The sequence below is a fragment of the Oenanthe melanoleuca genome, chromosome 3, assembly GCF_029582105.1.
Source record: "Oenanthe melanoleuca isolate GR-GAL-2019-014 chromosome 3, OMel1.0, whole genome shotgun sequence".
Classification (NCBI taxonomy): domain Eukaryota; kingdom Metazoa; phylum Chordata; class Aves; order Passeriformes; family Muscicapidae; genus Oenanthe; species Oenanthe melanoleuca.
The window spans coordinates 73,706,806-73,726,389 of NC_079336.1; the positions used below are offsets into that span (position 1 = coordinate 73,706,806).

The 19,584-nt window shown below is 42.4% G+C and overlaps 1 protein-coding gene across 2 annotated transcripts in view; it reads left to right on the plus strand.

Moving 5' to 3' along the window:
• Positions 1-2,804: 2,804 nt before the first annotated feature.
• The window catches only part of AGPAT4 (1-acylglycerol-3-phosphate O-acyltransferase 4), a 70,493-nt gene continuing 53,713 nt past the window's right edge, over positions 2,805-19,584 (plus strand). Inside the window, exons 1-2 of one of the 2 annotated variants that reach the window (XM_056487191.1) lie at positions 2,805-2,940; positions 16,751-16,981. In XM_056487191.1, coding sequence (XP_056343166.1) covers positions 16,804-16,981 — 178 coding nt within the window. In that variant the 5' untranslated portion in view covers positions 2,805-2,940; positions 16,751-16,803. The remainder of the gene's footprint in view (positions 2,941-16,750; positions 16,982-19,584) is intronic. The other variant, XM_056487192.1, reaches the window with a different exon arrangement.

Consider the following 19,584-nt stretch of genomic DNA (forward strand, 5'->3'; position numbering starts at 1 on the left):
AGAACAAACTGGACCTCTTGAGTCCAGCTGCTCATGGAAGTGTATCCCAGTATATTCCCATCTTAGCATCCACCCTATCAGTTTGGCAGCATCAACAGCAGGGGTGCTCCCTCTTTTCTCTAGGCTGGCATAAATACCACTGCAGAAGTTTCCAGGACAGACAAGCTTTTGCCTGCAATAAAATTTCTGAAGTCAAATACACAAGTCACTTAAAAGTGCACATGGTGAGCAGGGTTGGGGTCCAGCTGTGAGAACCAGCAAGCAGTTAATTTTGCTTCAGCCATGAGGGATACCTGGGTTCCTCACCAACTGGAGTGCACACTTTGCCCATTGGGACTAGAGGGGGTGGGTGGTTTGGGGTTTGTTTTTGTGGTTTTGGTTTGTTACTGTTGTTGTTACCATGTTTTTGTTATGTTTATTTTTTACAGGGAAACTCACTGAAAATCACCCATTTCACACAGCAATGGATAGCTGGGAGGCATCATTGCCTGGTGTAAGCTCCTGACTCAACTCTTGAAACCTGCCCAATGCAAATTAAGTATTTGCATACCCACCAGCAACAAGGAAAATAAAAACTGCACTGAGGGTGCAAACCAAGCACTCAGTACAAAGAATGCCAAAATTGAGACAAACTCCATTCAGTGCTCTGGAAGGCAGAGCTTACAGAAAAAGAATCCGATTCCTTTTTATCCTCCTTGTTCCACCACCTAGAAAATACTCAGTGAGGACATCACAAGACCTGCTCTTAACACAGAAGTATTTTTCTATGTGCTTTTCAGTCTCAGTCATTACCATGGTATCTAGCAGCTTCATAAGACTTACCTTTTAATCCCCTACTTAAATAAGAGGGGTTTATTATTCATATATTCCTGGTTATTCTTTTGAGAAATAGATGTACTGTATGAAAACTAGAATTTGCCTCTCCAGTGGAAAGTTTTCTCAGGTGTAAAGCATCCATAAAGCCTGTTCATTCAGCTGCAGCTTAACACTAATGAAAGCAAAAAGACAAATTTTTATTATGGCTTCACAGAAAATCAGCACATACAAATAACCAGCTGCAGAGAGTTTGGTTTCAAGGAAAACTAAGTAAAACATGTTGAGAAACCACCACACTCAGCATTAGAGTCCTAACTTTTGGACCCTTGGCTCTCAGGATAACACCTAGATGCTGAGTAAGATACCCCACAAATCTATACGTGCAATACACAAAGCTGCTTCAGTAGGTGGTTGGGGATGCTTTGGACATGGCTGTGCTACAAACCCAGCCACTCTCCACAATCAAGTGCCTCATTCACAGATTTTAAGGTTTTTCCCTCTGCCTGGAATTAGCTCTTTTTTCAAAATCCAGTCACAGGGTCAGACTTTTAAAATATGGCTGGAGAAATTCCCTTTACCAATCTCTGTCCACGTAGCAGCTCAGCAGCTAGACCACTGACTACTGACTGGTCAGTGAACTAGATTCAAATCCTTCATGGCCAAATGGGAAGGTGACTAAATCTTGACCTCCTGAACAGCACACTCAACACACCCCATCAGCAGGAACCTGTCAGGGCACTGATGGCACAGTTACACTTGGCAGCCCTGCCCAGCCTCATGTGGCCCATGGGCCAAGCTCCATTTAAGCCTGGGTGTGGGCCTTTAGTCCCTGTCAGATCTTTCTCATAGATACATACACGTTTGGTTTGCTCTCCTGCCTTGTTTCCCAACCCTACTGTAGCTGTTTTCAGCTGTGGCCTTATTTTCTGCTGCTCTCTGTACACTCTTTAGACCTGTTTTGTTGCTTTATCTTGTCTAGGACTGTCGGTAGAGCTGCACTGTGCTGCCACTGCTCAGGTACTGTGAAAGTGCTCTGGCCAGTGAATACACTGCCTGTGGTGTGGCTGCCCTCAGCTCCAGGCTTTCCTCTCTCCACCAGCAGCCTTGCTATTGCTGCTCACTAACAGCAGTAGTACTAATGATAATAGCAACAATAACGATAAATGTAATGAAAAGGAGAGAGAGGAATAAAACCCCAGAAAAACAAGTGATGCACCGTACAGGTGCTCAGCAGACACTGTCTGATGCCTAGCCAGCAGGTGCCAACCGGAGTTAAACCATGACAAGTGTTTCATTTGTATTCATCTTACATTGAAGGGAAACAGGGGTTCTACGGGCTGGTATGGACCGGGACTGTAACAGGGCTTTGCTTTATCCAGTTCATTGCCTGCCAGCCCCGCTATAACCAGACACCCAGCGCTGTCCCAGTGATGTGTTCTCCCAGTCACCATCACCTCCCAATGCTTTGGGTGTTTATAATAGACTCAGTTCCTGCTGTTCTCTATTCATGGAAGCTGCCTTTCACACCACAATGAGAGCCTGGCAGCAAGTGTTTGCTTTGTCACATAGAGTGAATATTGTGTGTCAGGGTACCCGGTGCTTGGATGGCTGCCACGGCATTTATCTTTTTCCTCAGCTCTCAGGCCGTGGAGCTCCTTTTGGTTGTCCGGTTTCTACTTGAAGGGTCAGACAGTCACAGATGCGCATCACCCCGCGTTTGCCCCGGCAAGGGATGACGAGCGCTCAAGGACAGGCGCTGCGCCTCGCCCCTTCCCGGGGCCGCCGCTTCACGGCTCGCTCCGTCCCCTGACCCGCGGCCCTCCCTCAGCCGCGGCACCGGCAGCTCCGCTCCGCCGCTCCCCGGAGAAGGGCGGGCGAGGCCGGGGCGGGGAGGGGTCGCCCCTTCCCACCGCGCCCGGAGGAAGTGACATGTGACGGCGGGAAGGGAAGGCGAGGGGGGGCCCTGTTCCCGGAGTGGAGCCGCCCGGCGGGTGGAGCCTGGCGGCCCCGCCCGAGCCACCCGCCCGCTCCGCCGCGTGCGAAGTAGTGGCAGCCGGTGCGGCTCGGCCGCCGCCCGCTCCCGGCGCCTCAGCGCGGCACGCGTGCCCCGGCCCCCGGCGCCAGGTACGTGCTCTCCCCGGGGCGCTCCGCGCTCCGCAGGTGCGGGCCGCCCTCCCTGCCGCGCCCGCCGCGCTGCCCCGGGCGGAAAACCAGCCCCGAGGCAGCCCCTCCCCGGCGCGCTGTGCGGTCAGGCGAGGGACTCCGGGGCGTGCGGGAGAGGCGGGCGGCGGGCTGCGAGTATAAGTTTCCTGATTTATTGGTCGCCGGGCTGGCTCTCCCCCGCCGCCCGGACCCGCGCCGTTTCTCCCGCGGCCGCCGAGAATTTTCCTGCCGCCTGCGGGCCCCCTTTGTGTGGCGAGCTCTGCCCGCGCCGGGGTTTCCGTGGAAACGGCGGAGCTACGGCGGCCCAGCCCCGCCGAGCCCCCCGCTGCCGCGCCGGGGGCCGTGCCGCCGCTTCCACCTTCCCCTCGGTGCTGCCGGTGGCCGGGCACGGGCTCGGGGATGGGGCGGGCGGTGCGTGGCCCCGGGCATGGGCGGGTGCCCGCCCCGCTCGCTGCCGCCTCCCCGGGGCGCCGCTCCTCGGCCGGCGGGCGCGGCGTGCCCCGGCGGGGCCGGGCGGGCCCGGAGTCCGTGAGTGCGGCGGGCAGAGGGGCAGCCTGCCTCCCCGGTGGTGTGCTCTCGTGTTGTGGAGCTCTGCTTTCACCTGTCGGCCTGTGTTCGTAAAGATAACTAAGCAGAATTAAATAATGGCCGCGAGCCGAGTTAAGGTGTGCCGGCGGATACTGTGTGCTGAACATTATTTAAATAACAAGTAATGCATTTTAGCATGTATTTCAACAAGTGAGCACTCACTCGAATGGCTGAAAAGACAACCCGCGAAAAAGTCTGTTTCAACAATGTCACACCAAGACTTCTGGTCCTTATCCTTGTTACACATCTCTAAAAGTCGTCTTTTAAGTCCCTGTGCAGACATCTAAGAATGATGTACCTTATGCAGGTGCTTGTGTGGGAGAGAGCAATCTTGCTGCTACATGAAAACGCTTTACAAGAAGGTAGAAGGATGCCAGAAACTCTCAAACAAAAAAACCCAAGCCTTTATTTAAAAACAGTGATGCCTCCGGCCCAGGAACTTGTACCAGGCGATTGTAGCCTCAGCTTGTACTGATAATGACTTCACACTAGAGTGAGTAGCAAAAGAATTAAAAACTGGTGGAGTAGAGAAACTGTTGTGAAACAACCTAAGCTGAAATTTGCAGGCTTTTTTTCTGTAACTTCTCACATGAAGGATAAGAGGTCTGTTTATATATGCCAGGACTACTGTGTAAAGACTGACTGCATGGATAGTAGAGGAGTTGATGTGCTCTGAACATTTGCTATAATTTTTCTACTTGTATCTGGTAAAATGCTGTGATTTTCCAAATGCTATGGATTCAAACACATACTTGTTCACTTTAGAAGTTTGTGTAGATATTATGTGTAGCTTTGCTCTTCCCTATTAATGTTTTGCATTAACAATGCCTAAATAGGCTGTACCAAAAAATGAAACTTAAACTGTGTTTTATGGATGACAGGGCCAGGTTTCATGTGAAAGAATATCTTGGGAAGCCTGCAGAGAAGAGAGAACATATTGCAAGCTGCTTATGGACAAAGGTTGCTCTTAAGGAAAGTTTAGTTGTGTTGTTGGCAAGCACTTTAACATACTTTAGTAAGTGCCTCACAACAAAGTGGAAGTAACATATTTTAGGAGTGGAGAAATTGTACAGAGAGGTTAGCACTTGCTCAGAGTCACAGAACAGAGAATGCTGTGCCCAGAGTACAGTAATTAACTGTGTTTCTTGAAACTCACAGATGTCATTTTGGTGGGGATGTTGTTTTTACAGTAAGTTTTGCTCTGTCCAGCCTAAATGCAGAGGCACTGAAGCAGTGCTCATCTGTCTCGAGTGAGGTGTGCTCTCCTGGAGCGATGGTTGTACATCACTCACAGTTTAATGGACTTATTGTACCGTGACAGAGAAGAGTTTTGTAGGAAAAGGGCTCTCTTGCAGATGATGGATGAGAATCCTACAGCTGTACTCTGCCCTGCTGAAAGGGGTGTATTTTTTTTTCTGTTGTGTACCCTTGATTTTATTGCCAGAAGGTGAAAACTGGGAACAATACCCCTTCAAATCTCTTTTTGCAGAAGACACTGCACACAGTTGTGCTGAGTAGCAAGGTACCATTCTTGTACTGCAAATGAGCACTTGTGGCCCTTAGAACTCGTATTAGTAATTTGGTCTTAAATTTTAAAATTTCAGTTTCCCACTGGAGCATCACTTCTCTGACTAGTGGCATCACTACTACTGCTGTCCATGTGTCCTGATGAGGGAGCAGATGAGCAGGAGGGCAGCAGTGCATAGTAGGGCACTGTGCATGTACTTTACTCAGGAAAAGCCTTTGCAGCTGTGGGCCTCACTTATTAGAGAAAACATTGTACCAGTAAAGACAAGTTTCTCATCAGGTTGTTTGATTTAGCTGTACTGGTTGCAGTGGGAAGTAGAAATGTGACAGAATAGTACCCTGTGTGTTTTGTTGCCTTTCAGCACTGGTATGTGGCAGCTGAGAATGTGTTTTTTCCCTGAAGTGCTTTATCTGTGGGGTGGCCTTGCCCACTGATTAATTTTCAGATGTTTGGGAAAATTTGCTCACCAGTCTGTTGTTTGGTGGTCTTGGGCTCATTCACGTCTGACTGTGGTGAGATACCCTGATCACCTCTGACTAATGCTTGTGTGCATTCTGCTGCTCAGAAACTGCTGACTCACTTCATTTTCATGCTTTTCCCCTGTTTTCCTCCAGTGCCTCGAACTGGAGAGGAGGTAAGGTCCAAGGTGAGGTCAGAGAAGGAAGAAATGGAAATGAATGCGAGTGGCTGTGTGTTGTGGCAAGGATGAAGACACTGCAAAGACCCCTCTTTGCTAATGTGAGGAAAATATGCTAGCTGTAATGGATTTGCTGAAAAAGCACGTAAGCTATGTGTTAGGAACCGAGCAGAGCAGTTGAACAACTGTAGTGAGCCCACCAGGAGATGGGTTATGGTCCTGCTAGTGGTCTGTTCTTCAGCTTGAACTTATTCTTTTTACTTGTAATGCCACTGTTTTGACCTTCTGCTCTTCTGTCTGTTGTGTCATGCTCTGCCACAGAGAGCTTTACACTGAAATAATTTTGCTTCTTGCAAAAGGGCTGACCTGGCTTGAGGTTTCTACTGCAGCATAAATAACAGGAGCAGAGAAAAGCAATTAACCAGTTCTAGGCTGGAAAGGAGTCAGAGACAGAGGTCACTGAGGGAGTGTTTACTTGATAGAAGGCTATGATTTGCAGGCAAAGACAAGCACACTGATTTCAGTTGTATGTAGGACTGTTTATTAACATCTGAAAAACCTCTGTGATGTGCACTAGATTTCCTTTTGATTGTACCAACAAAGTTAAATTTCAGTCACGTTTTCCCAGCCGAATCCAGGTGGATGTAAAGATTTGTCCATACTGGTTCGATTGGCAGATAATGCAGGTTTTTTCACCCATCAGAAGAAAAGATAAGACTCTACACCTGCTGTTAAAGACAGGGAAAGAAATATATTTGGGGGGAGTGTATATATGGAAATGGCACATGATTTCAAGTGACAGCTACTTTGTGAAAGTTAAATTGTGTCCTGTTTCTCTCCCTGTCTCCACATTCTCTGTCTTCACACATTTTAGTTTGCCTCTCATTACTGTATTTTTGAACGATTTGGAAAATGCTATTACTGCAGATACTGCTTTGCACTTCTGGAAGGTCTAGAAGCATTCTGCCTGCAAGCAGGCTACAATTGCACTTAAATCGTTTATGAGGTTCCCCCCCTTCCAGTCACAGGTAGTTGTTCAGGGGTTAATTCTCTGATTCTGGCTCACTGTATGTTTTTTACATGCCTATGCCTCTGAGAGTGTGCATAAATACTACATTTAACCCAAGAAGGTGACAAGAGAAAAGCTTCATTTTGAATTTAACTCCTGTCAAAGTATCTCAAAAATATTTAAAGTAAGCAGGAAAAATGTTCAAAGCTGGGCTTTTAAAAGGACCTGGGCGTATGCAGTTGTTCAGTGATGTTGTAGAAAATCCAGGTAGGTGTTGATGTATCTAATGCTTAGTTGAATGCAAAATGTATAAAAATCTTCCTGGATTCTTAGCTGCATGTTTAGGAGCTGTTAACATCTGCACACTTGCCATCCAGTAAAGTAAGTGCAGTCACATCATACACTGTATCTGAATTATCTTGCTGAATGTTTAAGGTGGTTTTAACGAGCCCTGGCTTTAGGTGCTGAGAATATAAGATCATTGATTAGTTACATCACATTTGGCTGTTTTGGAGTCATATTTTTTGCTAAACAACAAAGACAATTGAAACTTGTTGAGTGATTTCTTCTGGCTTCAACAAAATTTGAGTCAGGTCCAAAATGAAGCCTCCCTTTATTACTGGTGCCTGTGATAAAGGCTTTTATTCTCTGAAGTTCTCAAATTAAATCAGGCTGTTAGGGGACTGATGGTCCGGGAGAATGAGGCGGCTGAAAATATTCCTAGTTCATGTTGTGGCAAAATAGTTCTGAACACTCATATCATGAGGCAGAGGTGAGTAAAAACTGATGTAGAATGGGATTGCTGATATGTAGGTAAAGCTGTCACCATGTTTATTTGGGTTTTTACTTGAGATCTGGATGTCTGGTTGTTTCCTGGGTAGGTGCATCTGAACCTTTCACTGTAGCTGGCATCATAATTTTTGGAACCATGCCATCCACATCTTAGCTATAAGATAGTTTTTTTTTGGTATTGGGTGTTAGCTCTTAGTTGTTTTTCTTTGAATAATAAATCTGGAAGTTTCATTATTCAGTTAAACTATTTTCTACAGAAAGAATCCTTAAACAATATTTAATGAGTAAGTATTAATATCCTGTGTATCTCTGTCTTGGTGTGGCTACATCTTTTGTTTGCATTATTATTTCCAGTTTTGGGATGTGATTTTCATAAAGGAGAAATTCAGCTAATTCATACTTTCCAGCATCACATGATAGAATACAAACAAATTAAATCAATACTTAGAGGTTAAAAAAAGGCCTTGTGAGTCTTTTTCTGTTTAATGTTTCCTTAGTATTCAAAGAGCATACTAATGTTGCTTCATATTAATTAAAAATTTGCAAATGACTTAGCTGAAGGAGACAGAAGATACAAAAACCTAACAGCTCACTTGGAGCTGTAATCAGGTGGATGGCACTTTTTGTTTCCAGCAGGGTTAGCAATGTCTTGTGATTTGTACTGGGAGCTTTTGGATTCTCTCATGGAGAAGGTCGGTGCTGTTGGCTCAGTGTCACTTGGAAGCACAAAGAGTGTGGTCTGTGCCATGTACCTGTTGCATCTGTGGCAGCGTGGGCAGCAGGGCTCAGACCCACCGAGCAGGAGAACATGGTTGTGTCCAGCAGGGGCCACACAGCTGCTCAGAGAGAGGCACCACGTCAGAACTAGTCACACTGGAGTTCTGGGGACAGTAGAGAATTTGTTACCAGCCCACAGCTCAGTGGTGGAAGTCGCACTTGAAACCAAGAGTGCTGTCACCATGGTGTATTTCTCAGCTCAGTGACTCATACCCAATCTCTGCCACTTTCCACAATTTTTTTTTAAGATTCTTGCTGCCACAAATTCTATGTTGTTCTATAGTTGCATTTCCTAGTTGTTTGGGTTTTTTTTAATAAACAACACTACAAAGCCACATGAGTTAGGAATGAGACTCCTAGGAAAAGACTTAAAGACACTGCCCAAAATTGCTAAAATGTAAAATCATAGTTCCAGAAAATTTAAAGAGGTCTTTATATGGGAGCAAGGAAAGAAAGTTACCCTTTTCCCAGTGCTGATGATTTTTATCTTCTGATTGATATCTTTGTAGCATCTGTCAATCAAAAATGCCTTTGATTCCTTTTCAGGTAAAACTAATAGGAGAGATGGATATTTGTGTGCACACACATGTAATACTGCCCACTTGGTGCTAAAGTTGTACCTGGTAGTTTATAGTACAGAGCCATCCCAGTTGCTGAGTATTTGACTTACATTTCTAGAGGAATGGAGAAAGGAAGGCAGATCAGCACATACCTCCTGGGCTGTACAGAAGCTTTTATAGCTATTGATCATCTGTCTCCCCTGAAGGTCCTTGTGGGATGTGTCCATTCCCTCTCTGCTCTCCATGTGTGGCCTCTAAAAAGGTGTTGCAAGGAAAATGTGATCAAGAAGGCAAGTAAAGGAATATGAAAAGTACCATTTTATGTTGAAAGCTGAAGCCTGGGGCGGTGGCAGGTTGTGGTTCTGGTTCTTCCGTGGAATTACCATGTAACTTCCACAAGCCCTCTGCCAGGGGAGGTAAGAAGGGAGCTGCAACAGGGATCTTTCCAGGTTTATTTTCCCTAGTGTTTTCTGAATGGCTGTAGCTTTCCTATCAGAAGGGATGGATAAATACAGAGAAAAATCTACAAAATCCACACTGCTTTCTAATCCTATATACATGAATGATTTGAGCTTGCATAGAGAAATGGACTTGCTCATGTTACTACATGAGGATATGAAATCCTTCTGCCTGGATACAGCTGCTTATGTGTTGGAGGTGTGTTTGTTGCAGAACTGGATTTAGGAGGTGATACTTTTGCAGTCTAGCTTTGCAACTCATTATGGGAAAGAATAGGAGGTTTAAATAATTTGAAGCATTGAAGTAAATGTGATCCATGTTTCTGTGTTGCCTCACACATAAACGTGGTTTGGATGTGGAGGAAGTATTTTGTCTGTTGAGACTGTATAAGCAGTTCCTGTTCCTTGTGCTGACCCTTTGTGTTGCTGTGAATGTAATTTATAGTTCTTAAAACAAGGTGAGTGCAATCAGTGGCATAAGCTATGAGACTTCATAGGAGAGGCCTCCTTTCCAAAGCTTATCTCTTATCAAGAGAATGTTTGAACTCCCAGCACAATTTTAAAAAGCAACCCTGTTTTTGTACCTGCTCCTGGAATAATCCTTTGTTAGCCTTCTTCCTTACCCACATTTATTTGGACTGTTTTAAAAGAAATGTTTTTATAATAACCACTGAAAAACTCACTAGTCGCTCTTGTGTTGGATCTGTTCTGAAACGCCCAGTGTAGAAGAGGTGATCAGTGTGCCCTTGATGCTGAGTAAGTATTACAATGCAAGTGGCAACATCCTGCTGCCTCAGTAGTTTTTTAATGTGTTAATTTCCTGTGTAAAGAGTGATGGCATGGATCTCACCCTTGAGGGATTTTTCTTAGGTTATGCATTGAAGATAAATGCCCTAACTAGACTGACTCTGATTTCTGTGATTCAAATGAACAGTTGCCCCAACTGGTCCATGACTCTTCTGTACAAAATTTCAAAATATCATGTGTCATAAATGCAAAAGTATCTCTGCTTACAGACAGACGTGCATTTGTTTTTGCTAAGGCTTTGTTTGTTGCAAACATTCAGAATCAGTAATTTAACAAACCACCTGTACTTTTGCAGAATGCCATAAGTCACTGAAGTGGGGTTGTTTCGTTTTTTTTTTTAATAGAGTGCCAGATGACAATAACATGTGGCTCTGGTTACCTTTGATTAAGCACTTATTGTTGTCCATGAAAACAAGTATTAAATTGTCTGTGACACATGGTATAGTTGCATGTCCTACACCCTTTGTGGTTATTCACCTCAGTTATTTTTGAGGAACTATCCAGGTTGCTTTTGTTGGTGTGACAGCATAGCCCACATCCTGCTTTAGATTCTCATTATACTTTCTTATAATTTTTTTACTGTTCAGTCCTACTGTCTTGCTTAGTCCCTGAATTTTACTTGTGTGTGGTGCTGTGGACCCAGTTAAAGTAATAAAGTAGAAAAAGGAAATAGAGGGGCTCAGTGATCCCCAGGACTGAACTTGGGACTGAACTCTGATAAACTTGTCTACATCTTGAGTATCTTAGCTCAGCTCTTTATTTTAATTTTTCCCAAGCAGATTACCAATAATTGTGCTTTATATATATTTATATGCATATATATTAATGTATTAAAGTACAGAAATCTGTGTGGGGAACAGTTGATCAGCAACACTTGGCATTTTGGAAAGAAGCAACTTGCCTTCCAGCGCTATTTTTGTGAACTTCATGTTCTGCACCCATGAAAACTGATGTACTTCACCCTGATGGATTTTTTGAGGATCTCTTTTGAAGCTTGGAACAGAAGTCCTTAACTCCAAGGGGTTTATTCTTTCCAAATAAATACCTTCTCTCAGCATCAAGCCCTGCAGTCTCTAAATGTTGCATCTCCAAGGAGTTTTGTATTGATACGTGTTTAAGTTCATCTCCCTCCTCCCTGAATATTTCATGCTTCTGGAAAAAGGAGCAAGAGTGAACTGCTTCTCACCAGAACCTGGGCAGTTGCTGCCCATCTTTTGCACTCCTTCCCAGACTATGCATGCCTCTCTCGAACTGCTGTCATCCTCCTCACCTTGCTGTATAAACTCTTTGCTATTGGGACAAGCATTTAGTCTAACAGGAACTCTGCTATGCATTTTCCCAGTAAGGTATGTGTATACACAGAGGACTTGTGTCCTGGCAGGCATGCAGAGTTTGTGTAGCTGTTTTCCCTATATTAGATCACAGCAGGAAGAAAATTTAAAAGAGAGAAGGGGAAAGGATTATACTGCAATAACCATTTGAAAACTCCTAAATTACTTTCATTTCTTCAGGTTACACTCTGTTATGCGAATTATCTCTCTGCTCACTAGAAGATAAACAGTAAGTCAGTTTTATAGCAAGTATAAAAATTTGAAATTCTAAATCTTGCTGGTAGATGGGATTCATTCTCCAGCTTTTGAAACAGCCAGACTGACTGATTTCTCCATTGTAACAGTATGCAGCTCAGGAATGCAGGACTCTTCATGAAAATTGAAAAACATTCCTAAGTTCCCTAATCTTTGGGGAAAGGTCTTCAGATACACTCAAGTTATTCCCCAATTTGGGACTTTTTGGGGAAATTGTGGTAGGTTGGCCTAGGCTGACTTCCAGGTTTACATTGAAGTGTTCCCTCACTCCTCTTCCTCAGCAAGACAAGGGAAGAAGATAGGACAAAAAAGTTTGTGAGTTAAGGACAGGGGGGTCATTAACCAGTTACCATCATGGTCAAAACAGACTCTACTTGGAGAAGTTTAATATAGCTTACCAGCTGATAACAAAGAAGGGCAGTGACAAAAGGTTGTAGTAGTTAGTTGCCTTTGGGGGAGGTGGAAGGTGATTCAAACCCTAATTAAGTATGAGGCAAATAGTTCTTCCTCCAGATCTGGGTTTTTTTTTTGGTGTGGCATGTACAAATACCTACAAATACAGTCTCCTTGCAGATGAATATACACATGGACACAATCTCACTTTTGTTAGCTTGATGATCACTGACAAAGAGAAGAGTGCAGGGGCTTCCTGTGGCTTGCTTTGCATAGGTGTTTCACGTACAGCAGCACTGTTAAAATAGACTGATGTATCTGCAGTGCTGCTGTCTGTGCTCTTTTCACAGAATCAATCAGGTTGGAAAAGACCTCAGAGATCAAGTCCAGCCTGTGATGGATCACCACTCTGTCAACCAGACCATGCCACTGAGTGCCAGGGTCAGTGACTCCACAGCCTCTCTGGGCAGCCCATTCTAATGTCTAATCACCCCCCAAGAAATTCCTCTTGATGTCCAACCTGAACCTTCCCTCCCACAGTTTAAGACTGTGTCCTTCTGTCCTGTCTCTGCCTGGGAGAAGAGGCTGGCCCCACCTGGCTACACCCTCCTTTCAGGGAGCTGTAGAGGGCAGTGAGGTCACTCCTGAGCCTCCTTTTCTCCAGGCTAAAAACCCCCAGCTCCCTCAGGCACTCCTCACAGGACTGGTTCTCCAGACCCTTCACCAGCTCTGATGCCCTTCTCTGGAAGTGTTCCAGTGTCTCAGTGTCTTCTTGTAGTGAGGGGCTTGGATGTGGATGCAGTACTCAACTGTGGCCTCACCAGTGCAAAATACAGGGGGTTTGGTGGCCACTGATGTTGACTTAAAAGGCATTAGTGCAACTGCTTAATCTGACCTGAGCATATTTTCATAATAGTCTTTGTAACTCATCCATCCAAAAATCTGGTTTAGATGAGAAAATGCAAGAATAGGCATCATCATCATTGTCATCTGGTTGTTTGTTTTTAACTTGGAGCAAAACATTTGAGGACTGAATCAAAGACTAGATGTAAGTGAAAACTTTCATGTAAGCTTGAAATATGTGCTGAAAAAAAAGAGGTATAGTGCTGACTTGCATCTTTTTCTAAGTGGGTGATATCAGCTCAATCTAGATGTTATCAGGTTGCTTTCCACAGTCTAAGAACTCTATATACTACATGAACTTTGGAAACTGTTGGACACTGCTTTCTCTAAAAGTGCAAACAGTTGTGTTCTTTATGCAATCTCTAGTTGTAGTCTCAAAACACTGACTTGGAAGTATTAAATAGAACAGTTCATTGGCAGCAGCCTCTGCTGGCATAGAGTTCTTCACTTGGTATCGCTTCTATATCCTCCTGGTCAGTTATTCTAAGCAGAGGGAAATGCTGAGAGTAGTTGAAGTAGAAAACACAGTGAGTCTTGCTGAAGAATGGAAGTTGGAGGGAAAAGAGGTAGAATGAATAGTCATGTAATTAGCTTCTAAACCTCAACATATGACCTCTTTCTTAGTCACATGAATAGATACTTGTTGACTTGGTCCCTAAACAGACATTTGAGGTTTGAGTCTTTTGTTCTGTATCCAAAGGAAAACTGTTATTAAAGGAAGTCCCTATCTGGTTTAGATGCTCTAGCTAGCCATTTTCTCCTAATTAATTTTAAGGGGTGCTTGATAGAAGAGAGCTTCTTGGCAGCATTCTGGTCTTAATAGCTTCTGCTTCTGAGAAAATGCATTGATTTGCCCTTTTGTTTTTAAAAGATTGCTGTAATTTCCAGTCATTATCTATAAGAAAATCACTAATTTATTAAACCAGCATCATGGATTAAGAATTAAAGATCTGACTCTTTTATCATTTGAACTGGTGTTATGTTGATGTTACCCATGAGGACTTTGAGGAAGACAAAGAGTAAGTGTAAGGTGTTCCTGTGGACTCTTCGCCCTGTGTTTCTAGACCTCATTCATAAGATCAGAACTGATGGTTTTTGTAACTTGTACCAAGAAAAAATTGTATTCTTTGAGTTTGGGTAATTAAAACAGTCAAAAAAAGAAAATCTTTCAAGAATGAGCTTATGTCTGAGAAATAGAAACTTAGCAACCATTTCACATACAATGTTTAGGTTGCACATTTTATAGAGAAAACATTTCATTTAGTCAAAAGATAAAATTTCTCTGTGTAGTCCCCACTTTTCAGAAACGAAGAATTTAAGGAGTGTCTCTCATTTCTTGTTCCTTTTGCGAGCAAGTTAGGTTAGATGCCTTTGAATGGTGCTGCTTAAGTAGATTTAGTTTGTCTTAAAGCAGCTCTCTGAAGCGTTACTGAATTGAAATTTGATGGCTGAAGGAGGAGAGTGAGGAATTAATTACCTTCAGACATTCCATTGTAGCTTAATAAAATCATAAAGCAATAATTTATGTTTTATCAGGGTTATCTCATATTTGCTTATTTTATTTCTGTGAAGTTTTATTTTAAAGGCCCAGCAGGAGGTAAATGATTCACATAAACATAACATTTTAATAAAGTTTGACATCTATTAATACTAAAAGGTAACAAAAAAATTACTGGATTAGCTGGTGGACAAAAAGACTTTTTTTTACAAAATCCGTCTGTCAGCTGCTTACTGCAGTAGATTTATGTTGATTATATCAAATACTGAGTTTTCAGGTCTTCACTAAGTGCTCCAGTCTATTTTTGGCTGTTGTTTTTATGTTTTATCCCATATCTTACTGATCTCTGGGAATTATGCTAGTGTGATTCTGTAGGCTGGAATTAAGCAAGCAGACTAGCACAAAAAACTTTCTGATCAGTTTTAACCAAGGTCAGTAGGATAAACCCAGTCATCAGGGTTTTGGACGCTGTAGAGTCTTTGAAACCATACACTTGCAGGTAGCTGGTTGCTTCTGTTATGACTTTTAAAGAAGGTTGCTGCCTTTTTAATTGTTTGGCTTTGTCTTCTGAGTGTTCAGTGGAAGGGTTGGAGAAGAAGCTTAGCAGTGATTCCTACTAGAAAACATTTCTCATTCTGCTTAGCCTTCAAAAACAAAGCTTTTGGTCAAGGCCCAAGCTAATAAATTGTCTGCCACCCTAAGAATTGTATCTTTAATAGGAAGGTTTGTTAAAGCTGGAAAAGCTTTTTGCAGCTACCATGACAGTGGTTACTACAATGAATAGAAGCCTGTTCTGCCATTCTGAGCTATAGCTGGTGTCAGCTGTGGTACTGAATAGTACAGGAAGATAAAGGGAACAAAAGGGCACATTTTGTCTGCTAATAATAGGCTTGGGACTGCCATACACTCTTTATATAAATTATACAACAGTACTGATTCTCTTTCTTAAATTTTTCCTCATCTTCCTTGCGGTTGAAAAACTGGCTAAATAACTTCCGAAGGCTCTGCAGCAGTTCTTATGTGTGTTCTTTGCTGTGGCGAGCAGAGTCAGCAAAGGGCAGTAAAACAAATGTTTCAGGACACTGATCTCGACTCAGTGCCTCACATAATGGGGTCTCAGATAAACTAAAAGGATAGGCCTAAAGATTTTTTTCATCAGTTAATTCCCTAGGCTGCTGACAGCTGCTGTTTTGTTATTGCATGTGACTGGCACGTTCAGAAATACTGTCTCAGGGCTTCCTCTCTGGGAAAACTCTTCCATGCCCCAGAGGGGGAAACAGTTGAGGAATGGAACAGGATGGCAGAAGCACCTCCTGTCTAGCTGTATTCAGAATACTGGGGGTTGTGTTTACTGAGATATGTGTCTTCATTCTAGCAGTGGTGGTAATGATGGTAGGGAGAGGTCAGCACAATATTTAATAGGTCAGAATACTCTGCAGAGGACATTTCCTCTGAATGCTCAATTGCTAAGGGTGGACTGGACCTTTCCAAAATTATGCAAACATTTCATAAGTAATCTTAGAGTTGATTCCTTTCTGGAAGCACTGCTGGGTCATGGGTTAGTACTGTTATTGATGTTTCATTTCTAGGTTTATGGATTACAACTGACAGAGTCAGTGTCAAGGAATAATTGAACAAATTGTATGTATTGTACATAGCCAAGCTTTTATTCTCTTGCCAAAATCAACTGTTATTTGAGTATGAGAGGGGAAGAAGACAATAAAGATAGAATTAAGAGGCTGCTGCTACCTCTTGTTTGGGGGCAATGGCTGGCATAGCTTGTAGAGAAAAGCACATCTAACCAAGCTCTAAAGCTTGTGTTAACTTTGGAGCTGCTCTTGAAGATTACAGAGGTGACAGTGTATGTCTTATGAAGAACAGAAAATTCAAATTAAAATGTAAGTTTATTTCAAAGCTTTCATATACTTCAAACCAAAATATTTGCTCATATTTTATCAATGAAGATCTTACAGGAGAGTATTGTAGTCCATGGAGTGGACTCATACCCTAATGGGTCTTGCAGATTTGGGATTGAAATTTGAAAATTTGTTTCCAAAGCCAAATGTAAATTGATTCACAAATACAGTATTCTCTTTCAGTTGTTACTTTTGCAATACTGACATCTGGCCTTTTTCTACAGTACATTTAACTTTAAGTGTAAGCATGAAGTGTGTATAAAGTCTGTCTGTAGAAATAAATGCACTCTGTAACTGCTGCTACTATTTGGTTTTGCAGGTTGTCTTCTGAATTTTGTGTCTGAAGGTACCCTCTTGCTTTCTCAGCAAATCATGGACATCGTTGGCTTTCTGAAGTCGCAATTCATTTGCCACCTTCTGATCTGCTACATATTTATAGTGTCAGGACTGATCATTAACTTCATTCAACTCTTTACACTTATACTTTGGCCAATCAACAAGCAACTGTTCAGGAAGATCAACTGCAGGCTGGCTTACTGCATTTCAAGCCGTAAGATTTCTTTTTTTTTTTTTTTTTTTTTTTTTTTTAAGGTATTTTTGTATTTTGTCTTGAGAGAATTGGTAGAAAAGTTCTGGATTTCAAAGGCTGTATAAAGGTCATGTTTGCTTCCTACAGCACATGCACTTGTTTGAAGAGATGTATGCCTTGTTGAAATGTCTTCTTGTGCTGAAATGTTTTGCTCTTTTATAGTGGAATACTTGCTAGACTCGTTATGTTGAGGTACGATTGCCTCTCATTTGGCTATCCATCATGTTTCATTAAACCAAATGAGAAATATTGACCAAATAATGCACCTCAGCAAGTTCAGCTATTACCTGTAAGGCTTACAGTGTTAGCAAGTCACTTCCAGTAATGCATTCAGTGTTTTTATCATCCATGATTTTTGTTTATGATCTAGGTATAAAAGTTTCATGTGCAAATCCTGTTCAGGACTGGCAAATAACAGAAAAAAAGGAAAAATCTTTTAATGTCATGTGCTTCTTTCTTAAGCCAATTACAAACTGTTTCTTCTTTGGATAGTATTTCAGATGTTAAGCTGCATCCGTATGTATTTAGTATATTCATGTAGTTATAATTCAGAATACAGCAGGTAGCCTGTAACCAGTTGAAGGAAGAAGGGATTAGAATTATATTTATTTTTGGGGGGAGATGAGGGCATGAGCTGAGTATTTTGTAGATAGACCAGACCTTTGAAACTGCTATGAGATGTGACAGTTGACTGGCACTCGACAAAACAGGTAATTCCAGTGCAGTGAGTGAGAGCTGTACCCATGTGTTTGTTCTCTATTAGCAGGAGTTTGGTGGAATCTTCACCTGACAACAATTAAATTATCAGAGCATGTGCAAGTTTCTTGTTATAATCAGTTTGCTTATATATTTGCTTTTAAAGAGCTACAACTGCAGTTTCAGCATTTTATTCTACTGCTCCTTCTGACTTCCATACAACTGCATTAACTTACAGCAGAGAGAATTCTTCAAAGAAACTGTTATAGAAATGCTATTGTAATCACATTCAGTGTTTAGGAGTGTGCTGTTAAATGTGTCTACCTTCCAGAGGGATTTCCCTGGGCCTTTCTCAAACTCAAAAGTACTTTCTTAGAAGGAAACTGTTGCAAAATGCATGTTTTTTGTTGCTCCCTGAAGATGATTCAAGTGCAATGTCCCTGTCAATGCTAAGTGACTAGTGGGTGTTTTCATGCTGGGGAAAGCAACCCTCCAGACCAGCATTTAGCAATTTTGCTGTAGAAATGCAGCAAAATGGTTTCTTTCAAGTAATCTTTTCTGATACTAGGAACCTGAAATAGAAAAACATTGTTAGTATTCAAAACAAACTGTGTGAGGTAGAAATCTGTCACATGCCTCAGTTTAGGGGCCACTAGGGATTATTTATCTTTGATCAGGGACTCTGATGAGCAACTGTTCAAAGCATTTTTTAAAACATACTTTTGACTTAAATTTCAAGTGTATCAGAGTATACAGACCCAAATAAATTTGGGGTGCTGTTTTATTATTTCTGTAATGGAGAGATGATGTTCCTTCTGAAAAATTTCATTTTTGCTTTCTGTGTGTATGTCCCTGAAGTAGTGAGTTTGCAAGTAGTATTCCTTTGTATGTACAAACAGTGGCATTGAATATGGCCAGGTTTTTATCTCTTGCCTGGCAGCACAGTGTATGTTTGAAGCCACAGCATGTAGAAGATACTGTGCAGCTCTATATAGCTATATATTATTATTTTTCAAGCAATGCCTTCTGGCCCATTCTTGCTTTTGGCTAATTAGTTCAGAGATACCAGCTATTCTACAGTCTTCAGGCTGAATCCTTCAGTTTAGCTCAATCTAGTCTGATCTAGGGGATGGAGAGTATGGAAGAAGGAGTAATCCTCCCTGCTTGTCCTTGGTGGGGCAGATGGCTTTGTACTCAGGGTTGCTGATCTAGTCTTCAGTGTTGATGCCACTGGAATAGATTGTGTTGGGAGGTTTTTGCCCTGTCATGCTTGGAGCAAAGTATGTCTAGGTTAAAGCCATTTATTTTAGCTTTACAATGGAACAAGCTAGCATTTGATGAGTCACCCTTATCTGGGTGATATTTGGAAAGGGAAAAATGATAGTTAATTTGAAAAAGTATTTCAAAGAACTAAAGACCAATTAATCAAAATGGATGTGTTTTTGGGGGCCACTGATGTGGTGACTAATAAGTCAGGTCTATATGGGTCTGATGAAAGTCACGGAAACAGCCTACAGTTGGAGACAATAAGGTTCAGCACTGGAGAATATAAAGAGGCATGTGCTTTTGCAGTGGTGACAAGCATCATGTTGCCTTGAGAGCCTGATACAGCTTGAGTCACCAGGTCAACCAAAAAGTGAAATAGAGCAGGCAGGGTTTAATTGAAAAATGAAATGAAAACAGCAGTTGTCCTTAGATCCTGCCAGTTCAGTTGTTTTCCATTTGATGTCAAAGGTAGAGATAAATGGCTTCATGAAATTGGAGAGTTATTTTGTCTTTGATGTGCTCTTTGGGCAAGCTGGGGGTTTTTGTATTTCAAGTATTTTCTTACACCCTTTTTCTTCCTTTCTCCTTCCTATATAAGAACA